This window comes from Tachyglossus aculeatus, chromosome X2 (assembly GCF_015852505.1).
Source record: "Tachyglossus aculeatus isolate mTacAcu1 chromosome X2, mTacAcu1.pri, whole genome shotgun sequence".
Classification (NCBI taxonomy): domain Eukaryota; kingdom Metazoa; phylum Chordata; class Mammalia; order Monotremata; family Tachyglossidae; genus Tachyglossus; species Tachyglossus aculeatus.
The window spans coordinates 10,622,336-10,637,845 of NC_052100.1; the positions used below are offsets into that span (position 1 = coordinate 10,622,336).

The 15,510-nt window shown below is 56.7% G+C and overlaps 1 protein-coding gene across 1 annotated transcript; it reads right to left on the bottom strand.

Moving 5' to 3' along the window:
- Window positions 1-950: 950 nt before the first annotated feature.
- Window positions 951-9,240, bottom strand: CNN1 (calponin 1). Its single transcript, XM_038771124.1, has 7 exons — window positions 9,105-9,240; window positions 4,080-4,201; window positions 3,750-3,816; window positions 3,476-3,613; window positions 3,130-3,240; window positions 2,380-2,526; window positions 951-2,141 (listed from the first exon to the last, which is right to left on the bottom strand). The coding sequence occupies exons 1-7, from the start codon at window positions 9,165-9,167 to the stop codon at window positions 1,890-1,892; spliced, it is 900 nt and encodes a 299-aa protein (XP_038627052.1). The 5' UTR covers window positions 9,168-9,240; the 3' UTR covers window positions 951-1,889.
- Window positions 9,241-15,510: the final 6,270 nt, after the last annotated feature.

The window sequence follows — 15,510 nt, forward strand, 5'->3', positions numbered from 1 at the left end:
GCAGATGCCATTACTCTCACTCCTAAAGCAGGCCAGGGAGAGCTGCGGGGAGGTTGATGAAGGGTTGCCACTATAGACTCTGTGCCACTAATATTAACAAATACCATAAAAAAGAAGAAGCAGGTCGCACAGCAGACAAGTGGCAGAACCTAGATTAGAACCCAGGTCCTCTGACTCTCAGGCCCGGGCTCTTTCCTCTAGGCCCTGCTGCATCCCTAGGGGACGGGGCGAGGGACTCTTTGCCATCCACGCCTGAGCGCACCTACTATGGCTGGGTGGCTTCGAGGTAGAGAGCAGGATGACCAACGCTGCCCTTCTCAGGGACCCCGTTAGCCGCGGAAGCCAAGGGGCCCATCGCCACCTTGTCCATCTGGGTGGGTCTCCTGATTCCTGAGGGTGGGGAGACGTGAGACGGCTGAGGAGCTGAGGGAGGCTCTTCCCCCTGCTTCCGGACCCCGGGAGAGGTGGGGCGAGCCGATGCTGTGGTGCGCTCCAATTGGAGGGCCAGATTTCTGCTGCTGCTGCCCTGGGCTCAAATTCATCCTGTTCTCCCGCTTTCTCAGACACTCCTCGGTATTGTTGGCGACCCTGGATAAGTGCTCACTTGGTGTGATGCATTGCGCCCTGCCCTAGGATTGCCCTGCCCAGAGGAAGGGAAGGGAAGGAAAACCATCTCTGAATTCGAGCTCTTCTCTTTCCCTGCCTCCACCTTTCCCGGGAGGCCGAGCCCGGAGAGAGTCGCGGCCCCCCAAGCAGGACAGACCGCTGGCTCCTGGAAGCTGGGATGGCAGGGACGTTGAGAAGAGCAGACCCCCATATCTCCTAGAACGGGGCTACCCGTGCCATTCCAGGCCCCAGGCAGGAGGGAAGGGCTCGGAGGAGGGGGAAAACGGAAAGAAGGCCAGAACCTGGGGGAGCTTTGGGGTTGGGTTTTTTTTTTGTTTGTTTTTATTGTGCTACAGTGAAAGGAGATTTAAAAAAAAGTGCTCATCAGCAGAATATTACAAACCATCGTCAGCCGAAACGAAAAACCAACCAAAGAGTCTCTGGCTGGGCCAGCATGCAGTTTGCTCCTGTTCCGGCGTGGTTGGGGAGCACAAGAAGGGGATCCAGACGCCCATTCAGTTGTGTGTTTCGGCGGAAAAGCAGCTTGCTGAGCGAGAAAGCAGCGGCTGCTCCTCTCAGTAGTTTGTTTGGGTTCCTCGAAGGCGACGTTTTGTTGGCGGTGAGGGGGGAGGGTCGGCGAGGGCAGGACGGATCGGCATGTGCACGTACGTGCCCGGAGCTGCGTGCATGGGGCCGGAGGAGTGAGGGACCCAAGCCGCCCGGTGACTACCCTGCCCTTAGCCAGTATTCGGGGCTTCCCACTCGACTAGGGGTAGAGGGAGAGAGGAAGGGAGGAAGAGCAGGTGGGTGGCGGTTGGCAGGTTCGGGGTTAGTGCTGGCCGAAGTTGAGGGGATGGAGCGGTGAGGAGGGTAGCATCCCTCTCCTCATTGTAATCCTGCCCCCGCCTCCACCCCACTGGCCAGTCCCAATCAGGTTCCCGCTCCCCTCCCCGGGCCCAGTCCCCGGGATCTGCTCTCCACAGCTGCACCGTCAGTTCTGCACCTAAATCCAAGCTGGGCTTTTCCACAGGGTGGAGGGGGGTGGGAGAGGAGGGGCAGTGTGGTAGGAGAGGCAACTGGGGCTGGGGAGAGGAGGCGCGGGGCTAGACAAGCCAGAGAGAGAGCGGGGCAGGGAGCAGAGGGCACAGGGCCGGGGCTTTCGGGTCCGGGGGGGCCCCGCGGGACTCTCCGTCTTGCCGACTCCGCAGGTGGGGGCAGCCGAGGGTGGGCGTGGGCTGCTGCTCAGTCCGTGGGGTGCAAGCCAGCCCCAACCCCGGCGGCTCTTATGCCGAGTTGTAGTAGTTGTGTGGGTGGTGGTTGTACTGCTCCTCGCCGTCCCCGAGCTCGGGGTACTCGGGGGTCAGGCAGTACTTGGGGTCGTAGACCTGGCGGGGCAGCCCGTAGACGGTCATGCCCCGCTGGGAGGCACCCTTGTTGCTGCCCATCTGGAGGCTGATGTTGAGGGTGTCGCAGTGCTCCATGCCCAGGGTCGGCTCGAAGATCTGCCTCTTGGTCCCGGGCGCAGTCATGCCCGCCTGCACGGGGAGAGAAGGGTCAGAGGTGGGCGTGGGCCCGGCCGGCTGGCAGAGAAGCAGGGGCCCAAGGGAACGGACCAGAGCTCGGGAAAGGGCAAGAGATGGGGGGGCGGATGGATGTCTGTGCGTCGGATTACAGATCAGATGGTCCCCGCAGGCATGCACTCCTGCCTGCCCCCCCCCCCCAAGATCCTCCAGTGCCCCCACCGTCCCTGCCCGGACCCAGATGCCTACTCACCTGGCTGGCCCCCTTATTGGTGCCCATCTGCAGGCTGATGGTGGCCTGGTCCAGGGGCTGGTCTGTGCCCAGCTTGGGGTCGTAGAGGTGCCGGCGGGTGCCGTAGGCCGTCATGCCCTGCTGGCTGGCAAACTTGTTGGTGCCCATCTGGGGAGAGGCCGCGGACCCCGGGGTTTTACTGCAGGAACTGGGGAGGCTGCCAGTTTGTTGGTGGGTAGGGACCGTCTCTATAGGTTGCCGATTTGTACTTCCCAAGCACTTAGTACAGTGCTCTGCACACAGTAAGCGCTCAATAAATGCGACTGAATGAATGCGACCTGGCTCTTTAAAGGCAGGTCCTCTTCCCCGCCCCTGCAGTCTGGGTATCTGACTGGACAGACACTGAGCTGGCGCTCTCTTTATCACTCTCTCTCTCTCTCTCTCCTGCTCTCCCTCTCTTTCTCCCCCCTCCCCATCTCCCCCTTTCTCTCTCCCTTCCAGTGTAATGGGGGAAATGGTGCCCAGGGCCAAGAGCACCTCCTTGCCCATCCCCACCCGTGTTCCTCAGAGCCAGGAAAGACTCTTTCTTCGGGCAGGCACTTCTGAATGACAGAATGGGCCCAAACTCCCCAGCAGCCCCTTGGCCCGGTAGGCAACGGGAAGGGGTGGGGAAAGCATCTTCTCCCCAAGTTGGCATAGGTGGTGGACTGGTGCCCCTAGGATTCCCCCAGCCCTCCCCTCAGGGGAAAGCGGGTTGGCGGAGGCCCGCACCTGTAGCCCGATGATGTTCCGGCCCTCCTTCAGTTTTTCAGGCTGGAATTTGCGCTCCTGCTTCTCGGCATATTTCACTCCCACGTTCACTTTGTTCCCTTTTGTCTTGGCCTGGAGGAAGGAGTCGGGGCAGGGGTTGGGGGTGGCAAGAACAAGGACACAGGCCGAGAGGCGGTCGGGGGGAATGGAGGTCTGGCTTTGGGCCACCGGAGAGGCCCCAAGAGGCTCCCGCCCACCTCCGCCAGCCCCGATCAGTTTGCAGGATCCACCCACCAAGTCCGACGCCCCCCTAACAGTGCTCTGCACACAAGTAAGCGCTCGATAGATACGATGAATGAGTGCTCACCATGCTGGCCAGAGCGATGAGCGTGGACTGGACCTGCGTATGGTTGGTGTTCTCAAACAGGTCGTTAGCTTCGAAGATGTCGTGGGGCTTCACGCCATATTTGGTGATGGCTTTGATGAAGTTCCCGATGTTCTCGAGCTGAGAGGGGAGAGGGGCAGGGCGAGGGGTGGGTGGGGGAATCGGAGCCTGGAACCTGTTGTGCTAGAGCCTGGAGCCTGCAGGGCCCAGGGGGCGGGGGGGGAGTCGGTCTCTTGGGGCAGGGCCCAGCCCTTACCTGGTGCCAGTTCTGAGTGGATTCATTGACCTTCTTCACTGAACCGGGCTGCAGCTTATTGATGAACCTGAAAGGAGCACGGAGCCTGGAGCTCCCTGAGCCCCTCCCCTCCCACCTATCACCCTCCACTCCTCTCCCGTCCAGCCCTGGGCCTGGGTCCCATAGCGGCCTGCCTCGTGGGGCGGCGAGTCCTGGGACGGAGCTTGGACGCAGCTAAGTCCACCTGCCCTCCAGCGCAGGGGAGGGGTGAGGGTCGGCTGGAGCCCTTGGAGCGGGGGTTGAGCGGCCCCGGTTGGGGGGCTCTCTGCCTGGCCCCCGGAGGCCACTCACTCGCACAGGATGATTCCGTCCTTCAGCCCATCCATGAAGTTGTCGCCGATGCGTCTGCCCGTCACCTCCTCGATCCAGACCCGGAGTTCCTGCTCTCGCCGGGGGTCGTACTTCTGAGCCAGCTGGGGTGGTGGGGGGAAGCGGGTGAGAGAGAGTCGGGGCGAGCCGGGCCTGGGGCTACTCTGCTCCCCGCCTCTCTGGGCACCTCCTTGCCCGCCGTTGCCCTCCTTTCAGATGGGTTGGGAGGAGCCGGGTAACCGGGGCTCAGATGGAATGGCCCCTGGGATTCAGACCTCCTGGGTTCAGTCTTCTCGGCTCCATCATCGGCTGCCGGGAGACGGTCCAGGTGCCTCCCTGTTTGGTGCCTCAGTTTCCCCCGCCATCTAGCGGTCCCTGGGCACTCTGAGCCCCCTGCCTCCCTGCCCCCCAGGCTCAGTGGATGAGCCAGCGAGGCCCTCCCCTGGCTGTCACTCTCCCCACATCTTCCCAACTAAGGTAATATTTCCTTCGTCTGCCTGCCTGTGGGCCCTCGGGGCTGGCACCCGGCCAGGGCCACTAATTACCTGCTTGGCACCCTGTTAGAGAGGAGTCTGCAGGCCGCCCTTAACTTCCCCTGTTCCCATTCCTGTCGTGCCAGAGGTTTTGTAATGCCAGGGGGGCCAGCGGGGTACGACGGTGAGGGAGGGGTGAGCCTTCCCTGACATCTTCTCCTGCTGACCAAACCCCCGGCCTCTAAGCGAGGCCCCCGTGCCCAACATGGTGCTAAACCAGATGGGGAAGTGCCCCAGAAAGGGTGGCACCAAACTGGGGGAGAAGTTCAGCGATGCCTGGAGTTCGGCGAAATTCAGAAGTTTAGGGAAGCAGCGTGGCCTACTGGAAAGAGCTCAGGTCTGGGAATCAGAGGACCTGGGTTCTAATCCTGGTTCTGCCACCTGTCTGCTGTGTGACTCTGGGCAGGTCACTTCACTTCTTTGTGCTTGTTACTTCGTCATTAAATGGGGATTAAGACGGTGAGTCCCATGTGGGAGATGGATTGTGTCCCACCTAATTTAGCTTGTATCTACCCCAGCTGCTTAGCATGGTGCCTGGCACATAGTGCTTAACAAATATGACTGGAAAAAAAAGTGCCTTTCCCCAGGATAGCCCAGTCTGGGTTCTAGAAGAGGAGTAGGGGGATGGTGGAGAGGAGTAGATGGCTCGGCCTCTCCTGTCCTGCCCTCCTGCTCTCCACCTGCGTCTGCTGGCCGTGTCTTCTGCTCGGGCTCTGCCCGGGCGATGGTTGTGAAAGGCCTGGGGCCCATCTGGCTCTGTTATCGGTAGCGGGGATGGAGCTCAGGTTTGCCCCCAGGTCCTTGGGCCTTGTGTCTGGAACCCAGCGAGGACCCTATTCCACTCACCATACTCTCACTTCAGTCTCTCCCCCAGCATCTACCCATGGCAGTGAGCAGTGGGCCCGGATGCTTCATTCAGTCGTATTTGAGTTCTCTCCAGAGGCTGCTTCCCCTACTGCTGCCCAGACAGAGATCAGCCCAGCCGGGACCCAGGGCAACCTAACCAGCTGTCCACCCCAGCCTCTGAGCTGGGACCACCCATTTGTCCTAGCTGTGGGTGCCATCCCAGGGTTTATTCAATCCTAACGAGCCATCAGGAGTGGGCTCTCCTCTGACCGGCCCAAGGAGCTGGGCTTCAATCACCCTCAGCACTTGGCATTCAACTCTCAGTTGGGTCCTCCCCCTCGCCAGGCCCCGGCCCTTGCCCCACTGGGCTGGGGGCTGGTAGGGAGACGGGGGGACGAGAGCAACAAGCGTCGGGGCCTCAGGTTTCGTGGTCAACTGGCGGGGAGCGAGGGGAATACCTGGGTGGTGGCGTGATGCCCGTGGGTAGAGACTATCCCCGACATGGCGGGTGGAGAGGGAACCGAAGAGAGGGAGGAAGGGGAAGTATTTGCGTTAGGGGACAGAGGGCAGGCCCGATGCGTGGTGGTTTCTTGGATGGTGGAGGAGCGCTGGGACTCCTGAGTTATCCTGTCCCATTTCTTTTTGCCTCCTACAGCTTCTCACCTGGCCTTCTGGCCTTCAGCCATCCCAGCCCCCCGGCCCCCCACCCTCCCAGCCCCCACTCTCCACTTTATAAAGCAAATCATGCCTTATATAGAGCTTGGGCAAACCTGCCCAGATTTCCTCCAGGCAGCCTTATATGGAGAACATGGTGTTCCAGTTTAAACAGAGCAGTGGCCGGGGGGAGGGGAGGGTGCACAGGAGCATCTCTGGGGGGCGGGGGCTGAGGGGGAGTAGAGGGTGGCGGGACTTGGGCAGAAAGGGATATCGGATGTGGAGGTTTCCTTTTTCCCGTGAGTTTTCTTCAGAGCCACAAGCCGGGGCCATGTTCAGGGTAGGAAGCGAAGGAGCTGTGCCCCCTGCCTCAAAATCCAAGGGTCGGGGGGAGAGAGCTGAGGTTCACTCCCCAACCCCCTCCCACCTAATCACTAGGAATTCCCTTCCTCTTCCTGCAGAATGAGGGGGGAACAGGCCCCTCCCTCCAGGCCAGACCAAGATGCAATAGCTCCCTCACCCACCCATCCCCCTGTATCTCCAGCTCCTTTCCCCCCCGCCCCCAGAAATCTTCTCTGTCCCCAACCCTTCAACCATGGGGATCGAACCACCTGCGAGTCCAGAGGGGGGCGGAGATGAAAGCGGTGGTGGAAACCGGGACAGGTGGAAATGAACAGGAAATGCCACCTGGTGAGTTCAGTCGAGGTAGTGGAAGTGAGGATCCCAGGAGTCAAGAGAAGGGGACCCTGGTAAGCTACTCCTGGATCCCAAGCCCCAGCAGGCCACGCTTCCAGCCAGCCATGGCATCGACCTGGCAGCTTTGGGAGTGAAGTCCCCAAGATCCCAAATGAAACTGGAGGCTTGGGAGGAGGAAACTGAGGCACAGGTTCCATTCTTCAAATCCCGGCTCCGCCAATTGTCAGCTGTGTGACTTTGGGTGAGCCACTTAACTTCTCTGTGCCTCAGTTACCTCAGCTGTAAAATGGGGATTAAGACTGTGAGCCCCCGTGGGACAACTTGATCACCTTGTAACCTCCCCACAGCTTAGAACAGTGCTTTGCACATAGTAAGCGCTTAATAAGTGCCATCATTATTATTATTATTATCCTCCCCACCCCTGGCCACAGTCCCAGGAGGCAGGGTCAGAGCTGGAAACAGGAGCCAGCTCTGCTTCTCCATCTGCCCCACCGCCCCAGTGTCTCTCAAGCTCCTGAGCCCGGATTTCAAGTAAAAAGTCATGCCTTCCAATCTCAAAGTTTGTATGCCCTGCGGGCCCAGAGTCCACAGCCAGCCCAGAGGGGATCCTTGGGCCAGGGGGAGCTGAAATGGTCCCTAAATGGTTCCGGACCACATATGTGGAGGTAGGGTTGGATAGGGTGAGGGTGTTCTGCCACCCCGGACTCTCTGCGCCCTGCCTCCCACCTCCTTTCTTCCCCTTCCTCCCAGCACCAGGGTGCGGGGCCTCTGGAATGAACTCTTCAGTGGCCAGCCCCCCTACCCTGTCCTTGCCATCCCAGGGTCTCGAAGAACCTTGTTACCAGCAAGAAGGAAGTGGGCAAGGCCCAGCCTGGCAAGGGATGGAATAGGATAGGCTTTGGACCCTAGGAGATCAGGCTCCCCCAGCTCTCCCCTCCAAGCTTGCCTTCCCCTGCTCTGTGGCCACTGGGCTTTGTGATGTGCTTATCTTTCCCCGTTTCCTGGGGGTTGGTGCTCTTTGCTAGAGCTTCCATTCAAGCCCAGTCACCCTCTCTGTCCTAGCAAGCGTGGCGCTGGGCTCTGCCAGTCAAGTCACTGTGGCATCCTGGCATAGATTCTCAGCCTCCCTTCTAGCAAGAACCCTTCTGGCTAGCCCCTCTCCCTCAAACCAATCAATCAATCAATCAATGGTATTTACTGAGCACTTACTGGGTACAGAGCACCGTACTCGGCGCTCGGGAAAGGACAATACAAATGGAGTCGGGAGACACGCTCCCTGCTTTCGAGGTGCTCACAGTCTAGCGGGGGAGACAGACACTGAACTGCATCGCAGGTAGGGGAACCCTCCAGAGTCTACCTCTTGACTGCTCCCTTTGGCTTCCCCCTCACCCCCCAACCCTCCGACCTCCCTAACTATTCCTGAGTCTTGCTGGCATTCTCTTTCTCCCGGCGTAGATGTTTCTGTCTTGGTGATCTCCCCTGCCCAAGGCAAGAGCCCAGTGGATCTGGAAGAAATAATCTCTGCCCCTCCCTCTGCCTCCAGTTGTCTCCCCGTCTCCTGCCCTCTGTCTCTGCAGAGGATGGCATGGGGCGGATGCCCAAGAGATATGAGCGTGTCCACGGATTAACAAACACCACAGTTATGTCTCCCCCGCAATCCATCCCTGTCCTCTTCCGTATCCCGGACTCTCACAGGTGGGTGAGGGTCTGGGTGTGTGTGTGTGTCGGGGGGGAGCAGCTTGTGTAACTGCCACTTTGCTGCTATTTCCAGCCACCTCCATCTCTCTCCTAGTCTCTCCAAGCCACTGAGCCCAGGGTGAGGCGCAGCACGGACAGCCTCTCCCTCTCTGCTTCTCTTCCAAAAACGGAAGCAGCGTGGCTCAGTGGAAAGAGCACGGGCTTTGGAGTCAGAGGTCATGGGTTCAAATCCCGGCTCCGCCAATTGTCAGCTGTGTGACTTTGGGCAAGTCACTTCACTTCTCTGTGCCTCAGTTACCTCATCTGTAAGACTGTGAGCCCCCCGTGGGACAACCTGATCACCTTGTAGCCTCCCCAGCGCTTAGAACAGTGCTTTGCACATAGTAAGCGCTTAATAAACGCCATCACCATCATCATTATTATTATTCCAAGGCCGCCCGGCACTATAATCGGTCTGGGCCAGTAGTATCCGAGCCAAGGGGTCCCAGTCCCTTGGGTACCTCAGTGCCCGTGATGCTTTCCAGTAGTTCTCCCCCCACCCCGGTGGGCCCGGGCCGTGGCCAGAGGTTGGTGGCCTTACCTTGTTCTTGACTTCAGCTGACAGTCCATAGGCCGGGCCGCGGTTGAAGTGGGCAGAGGACATGTTGGCCAGGCGGGTGGAGTCTCTGGTCCGGGCACCGAATCTTCCTGGTGATGCTCCCAGCTGCTGCCCAAGACTTTCCCTGCAACTTTTTAAAACTTTGTGCTCTTGGGCTTCCCCATATGTGTGACGGCGCGGACCCTGTCTCATTGGGCCACCGGCTGACCAATGGCACTTAGGGCCTTCCCCCTCCCTGCTCCCGCCCCCCATCCCTGATGTCAGCCCCTTGGTATTGAGGAGGATGGTGTCATTTTTTCCACCTTAGTGAGGCACAGGCTGGGGGGGGATGTGTCGTAGGGGCTGGAGTGAGGGGAGGAGTGGGTGGGATAGAGGGAAGGGGAAGGAGAGGAAAATAGAGAAAGGGAGGTCGAAGGCCGGAAGACGGCACGGCACGGGGACCGATGAGAGAAGTTGAAAAGGCGGGGTGGAGACAGACTGAGGGAGGGATGACAAAAGCAACGAGGAAAGGACTGAAGTTGGGGTGGCAAAGGGAGACAAAGGAGGGAAACGTTAGCACCTAAATGATGGGAAAGGCATCCGGGGAGAGGGGGACAGGCAGAAGTACAGATAGCCTGAGACAGGGACAGGAACAGAGAGACTTCCCTTTCCCCAGCCCCTAATTACCCTGTGCAATGAATGATGTTTAGAGGCAGGGGTGCCGTCTCTTATTTTTAATTTTTGTATGTTTTGAAGTAGGCCTAGTACAGTGTCCCGCATATAGTAGGCGCCCAGTACAGGCCTCTGCTCACAGTATGGATGGTGATGACCGATCATTTAATCAATCAGTGGTATTTATTGAGCGCTTATTATGTGCTGAGCCCCGAACTCAGCACTTGGGAGAGTACAGTGCAGCAGAGTTGGTAGACCCATTCCCTGCCTACAAGGAGTTCACGGTCTAGCTGGGGAGACGGATATAAAAATAAACCACAGATAAGTACAGAGCGCTGGGGGGCTGAGGATGGAGTGAATATCAAGTAGAGAAGCAGCATGGTTTAGTGGAAAGAGCCCGGTCTTGGGAGTCAGAGGTCATGGGTTCTAATCCTGGTTCCGCCACTTGTCAGCTTTGTCACTTTGGGCAAGTCAGTTAACTTCTCTGGGCCTCAGTTACTTCATCTGTAAAATGGGGATGAAGACTGTGAGCCCCACGTGGGGCAACCTGATCACCTTGTATCTACCCCAGTGCTTAGAACAATGCTTGCCACATAGTAGTGCTTAACAAATATCATCATTATTAGCATCAAGTGCTCGAAGGGGACAGGTTCAAGTGCATTGCATAGATAACACGGAATTGCTGCTGGCTTCACTGCTGCAGACTGGGAAGGCCGGTGAAGTATATATCTGCCTGTGTCCAACCCGATTTGCTTTGTTCCACCCCAGTGCTTAGTACAGTGCCCGGCACGTAGTAAGTGCTTAACAAGGGCCACAATTATTATTTTTATTTAGGCCAGGGCTGGCCCTGAACTGGGGTCCTCTGCTCCGTATGGAGGGAGAGAAGGGGAAAGAGGGGAGAATAGAGGCGAGTAGGGGGAGGGGGATGGGAAGAGGGAGAGGAAGAAGGAGGGAGAGAGAAATAACAATAATTGCGGTATTTGTTAAGCACCTCTGTGCCAAGCACTGTACTAAGTGCTGGGGGAGATACAAGCTAATCAGGTCAGACCCAGTCCCTGTCCCACGTGGGGCTCACGGTCTAAGGAGGAGGATTCAAGTTCACTGAGTGTGAAGCAGCGTACTAAGCGCTTGGGAGAGAACGGCAGAAGGAAGAAATACGCTTCCTGCCCTCAAGGAGCTCACAGTCGAAACAGATAACTACTTGCAGATAGGCAGCTAGAACGGAGAGTGGTTTAAGTACATCAGGGTGAAGTAGCAGAGGCTTGCATTCAATCGTATTTACTGAGCTCTTACTGAGTGCAGAGCACTGTACTAGGCGCTTGGGAAGTACAATTCAGCAAGAAACAGAGACGATCCCTGCCCACAACGGGCTCACAGTCTAGAAGGGGGGCGAGAGACATCAAAACAACTAAGCAGGCATCAGTGGCATCATTATACATAAATAGAATTATAGATATATGCACATCATTAATAAAAATAAATAGAATTATAATTATAAATATGTACATATATACGCAAGTGCCGTGGGGCAGGGAGGGGGGTAGAGCAAAGGGAGGGCGATGGGGAGGGGCGGGGAAGGGCTTCCTGAAGGAGGCGGGATTTTAGGAGGGCTTTGAAAGATGGAAGAGCGGGGAGCTGGCAGACATTTTTTGGACTGAGGGGATGGAGGGGGGAATTCCAAGGAGGTGAGTACGTCAAGAGGGAGGTACAGATATGAAGCTCTTTGAGGGCAGGGATTGTGTCTCCTTCCTCTAAAGCACTCTTCCAAGTGCTTAGTACAGTGCTCTACCCACTGTAAACCCTCATTAAATACTATTGATTGATTGAAGAATGGAGTGAGCTGGGAAGCAATGAATAAAGAGAGCCTCTCTAATCCCTTGGTCTCTCTTCATCTCTCTTCACAAATCTTTTTCCATTTTGCACTCATTGTTCTCTCTCTGCTGTTCTAGTTCCTTTTGGTATCTAACCCTGCCATCTCTGTTCCTCTGCTCCTGTCTCTCTGTCTCTCTCTATGGTTAAGCAGCGTGGCTCAGTGGAAAGAGCACAGGCTTTGGAGTCAGAGGAGTCAAATCCCGGCTCCACCACTTGTCAGCTGTGTGGCCTTGGGCAAGTTACTTAACTTCTCTGTGCCTCAGTTACCTCATTTGTAAAATGGGGATTAAGACTGTGAGCCCCCTGTGGGACAACCTCATCACCTTGTAACCTCCCCAGCGTTTAGAACAGTGCTTTGCACATAGTAGGCGCTTAATAAATGCCATTATTATTATTCCCCAGCGCTTAGAACAGTGCTTTGCACATAGTAAGTGCTTAACAAATGCCATCATTATTATTATTATTATTATTCTCTTTCCCTGTCTCTGTTGCCTGTCTCAGAGAAGCAGCCTGGCCTAGTGGAAAGAGCACGGGGCTGGGAGTCAGAGGCCGTGGGTTCTGATTCCGGCCCCGCCGCGTGTCTGCTACGTGACCTTGGGCAAATCACTTACCTTAACCGTGTCTCAGTTACCTCATCTCGTAAAATGGGGATCAAGACCGTGAGCCCCACGTGGGGCAGGGATTGGGTCCGACCTGACTACCTCGTATCTACCCCAGTGCTTGGCACATAGTAGATGCTTAACAAATACTACAGTTATTATTATTATTACTACCCCTGTCTCCACCTCTCTCTGTCTCTGCCAAGGGGTGGAGGGTGTCAAGAAAAGGGGGGCCGTGGCTTTGGCCTTAGGAACATGGACTGTGTCCAATCTGATTATCTCGTATCTACCCCAGCGCTTCGCACAGTGCCTAGCACATAGTGAGCGCTTAATACCATAAAAAATTGGCTTGAATCTAGGGGTTCGGGGGCCCCATCACCCCCATGGAGTTGGTAGATCTAGAGCCTAAGGGAGAGAATTCCTTCCTCTCTCTCTCTTTTCATGTTGTCCTTCCTTCCTCCGTCCTTCCCTCCCTCCACAGCCATAGCACCTCCACTGGCTGAGCCCCCGGCCGTTCCCCAGGGTCAGTGAATTGGCCTGTGCTGAGTCGATGAGAGAGGGGAAGGAGAGTGGGAGAAGGGAGGGTTAGGTCTGACACACTCCTTATTTTGGGTTAGAAGTTGAATCCTCCCTCCCTAATCCCCTTGACTCCCTGGGCACCAAAGGGAGAGACAGTCACAGGCCGGGGTGGGGGTGGGATTCGGGGGGAGCCCAAGGGGACAGAGCTGGGGCGGGGTGGCGGGTGGAAGGGGCAGTCTCCAGCTGTCCCTGGCTACCCTGGGCTGGGCCCAGGGGCTCCCCTTTCTGGCAGGGCCTTCCCAGAACTCCCCCACCGAGGTACTGGGCATCCGCTGCGGTTGCCTTATAAGTCCGTCTCCCCTCGGAGCGGTGGCTGCTCAGGCTCTGGCATCTCCGGCAGCTCCGCTCTCTTCTTTTTTTGCCTTTTTTTCTTTTCTCTTGTGTAACTTTTCTCTCTCTGCTTCATAAATCTGGGAACAATCAAAGGACTGCGGGAGCAAGCCAGGGCCGGGAGGACGGGAGGTTCGGGGTGTCGGGGGGAGATGGGGACAGAGGGGAAAGGAGCAGGCAAGGAATGGTGGGGGGTTAAGTTGGGGGGGGAAGAAACCGGCTGGCTGCCCGGTCCTGCCACGTACTCCACCCTATATATGGCTGGGTGGAATTCTCCAGGGGCGAGAGCCCAGAAGGATGGCTTTAATTCCTCCCGCAGTTCTTCCTCCCTAACCCACTCCTCTAGGACGACAGGGAAACTCTAACCGGTCTGGAACCAGGGACCAGGGTTTCCCACGGGGAATGGGGTGGTGATGATGATGATGGGGAATGGTGAAGTCCAGGTCAGAATCTGACAAGTGGAGGGGGGGGGGAGGGAGGGGGGAAGAGAGGGCTGCTTTGACTCCACTTCCCCAGACCTGTGCCCTCCAGACAGCCTCCTCCAGGGCATCACGATGGCAGTGGTTCCGACATATGCCAATTCAAACACAAATCAACCAGGCTCTGAAGCTGGTATTTGTCAAGCCCCGACTCGGTGCGAAACACTGGGGTTCATTACTAGATGATCATCTTTGAGTCTAGACTGTAAACTCGTTCATTCATTCATTCATTCAACGTATTTATGGAGCGCTTACTGTGTGCAGAGCCCTGTACTAAGCACTTGGGAAGTACAAGTTGGCAACATATAGAGACGGTCCCTACCCAACAGTGGGCTCACAGTCTAGAAGCCACAGTCGTTGTGGGCAGGGAAGGTGTCTACCAATTCTGCTGTATTGTGCTCTCCCAATTTATTGAGTGCTCAATAAATACAACTGATCAATCGATCGAGTCCACGATTTAGGCACTTGCCCCACCCCCCGGGCTTCTCTGGGGGGTCTCAGCCTACCAGGCCGCTCTGTTCCATCCCAGTCTCCGGTGGGCAAAAAGCAGATGAGGAGCAGGAGAAAGAATCAGGACTGGCCAATCTGTACTGTGGGGTCTGGGCCTCTCTGTGTGTCCCCCTGAGTGCTGCCCCAGACATTCCAGGGATGAGAGGAGCCAGAGGCAGGAGGGAATGATGTCTCTCCCGCGATCCCGCTGAGTCACAGGGCAGTAGTTCCTGACTCTGGTCATCCCTGCAGGCCTTCCCCCGCTCTCCCCCCGCACCCCGTCTGACTCTCTCCGCTTCCAGCTCCCTCTGGCTCGCCCACACCCTTTCCCTCATTGTGCATTTCCATTTATAGAATCTGCCTTACCCGCTCAGAAGTCAGCGCAAATGCTCGGCTCTGGGACCGAGCTCTCCTTCCCTTCTGCCTGGGGTTCTCTCCCTTCCTTTCCTCCTCTCCGGGTTGCCCCAGGGGCAAAAAGGGGGCAGGGCTACACATCTCAGGGGGCACCCCAGGATCGGCCCCATGTTTAGCAAGGAGAGATCACCAGAGGTTCTCACCCCACCACTCGCTTCCGCCACTAGTGCGGGAAGCTCGTCCTCTAGACTATATGCTCGTTGTGGGCAGGGAAGGTGTCTTATATTGTTATATCGTACTCTCCCAAGCACTTTGTACAGTAAGTGCTCAATAAGTACGACTGACTGACCGTGTTGGGGCCCCAGCAGGTGGCAGAGGGAAAGGGGAAGCAGACTTTAGGATGTGGGACGCTGTACCCTTAGAGACCGAGGTCCGAAGCATCTCTTCCAACGGGGCTCCTGATGTTGGTAGGTGTGACCCCTGCCCTCAAGGAGCTTCCAGTCCAGTGGGGAGATGGACATAAAATAAAATATGGACCAGAGGAAGAAGGGAAAGATGGATATGTGGGGGCGTAAGTGCTTAAATAGACGGCACAGACAGAAGTAGCAAAAGTGCTGAGGTGGGAATAGGCCAGAGGGATATGATCTTCATTCACTCATTCGTATTTATTAAGCGCTTACTGTGTGCAGAGCACTGTACTAAGCGCTTGGGAAGTACAAGTCGGCAACATATAGAGACGGTCCCTACCCAACAACGGGCTCACAGTCTAGAAGGGGGAGACAGACAACAAAACAAGACACGTGGACAGGTGTCAAGTTGTCAGAACAAATCGAATTAAAGCTAAATGCACATCATTAACAAAATAAATAGAATAGTAAATATGTACAAGTAAAATAAATAGAGTAATAGATCTGTACAAACATATTTACAGGTGCTGTGGGGAGGGGAAGGAGGTAGGGTGGGGGGGGTGGGGAGGAGGAGAGAAAAAGGGGGCTCAGTCTGGGAATCAGGGAAGGCCTCCTGGTGGGGTTTTAG

Excerpts from the sequence above, each read along its gene's own strand:
- CNN1 (XM_038771124.1), bottom strand. The coding sequence starts at position 9,167 with ATGTCCTCTGCCCACTTCAACCGCGGCCCGGCCTATGGACTGTCAGCT. Across the intron at positions 4,202-9,104 it reads CAGCTGAAGTCAAGAACAAG|CTGGCTCAGAAGTACGACCC; the intron begins GTAAGGCCACCA and ends CCACCACCCCAG. Across the intron at positions 2,527-3,129 it reads GGAACATCATCGGGCTACAG|ATGGGCACCAACAAGTTTGC; the intron begins GTGCGGGCCTCC and ends GCCTCTCCCCAG.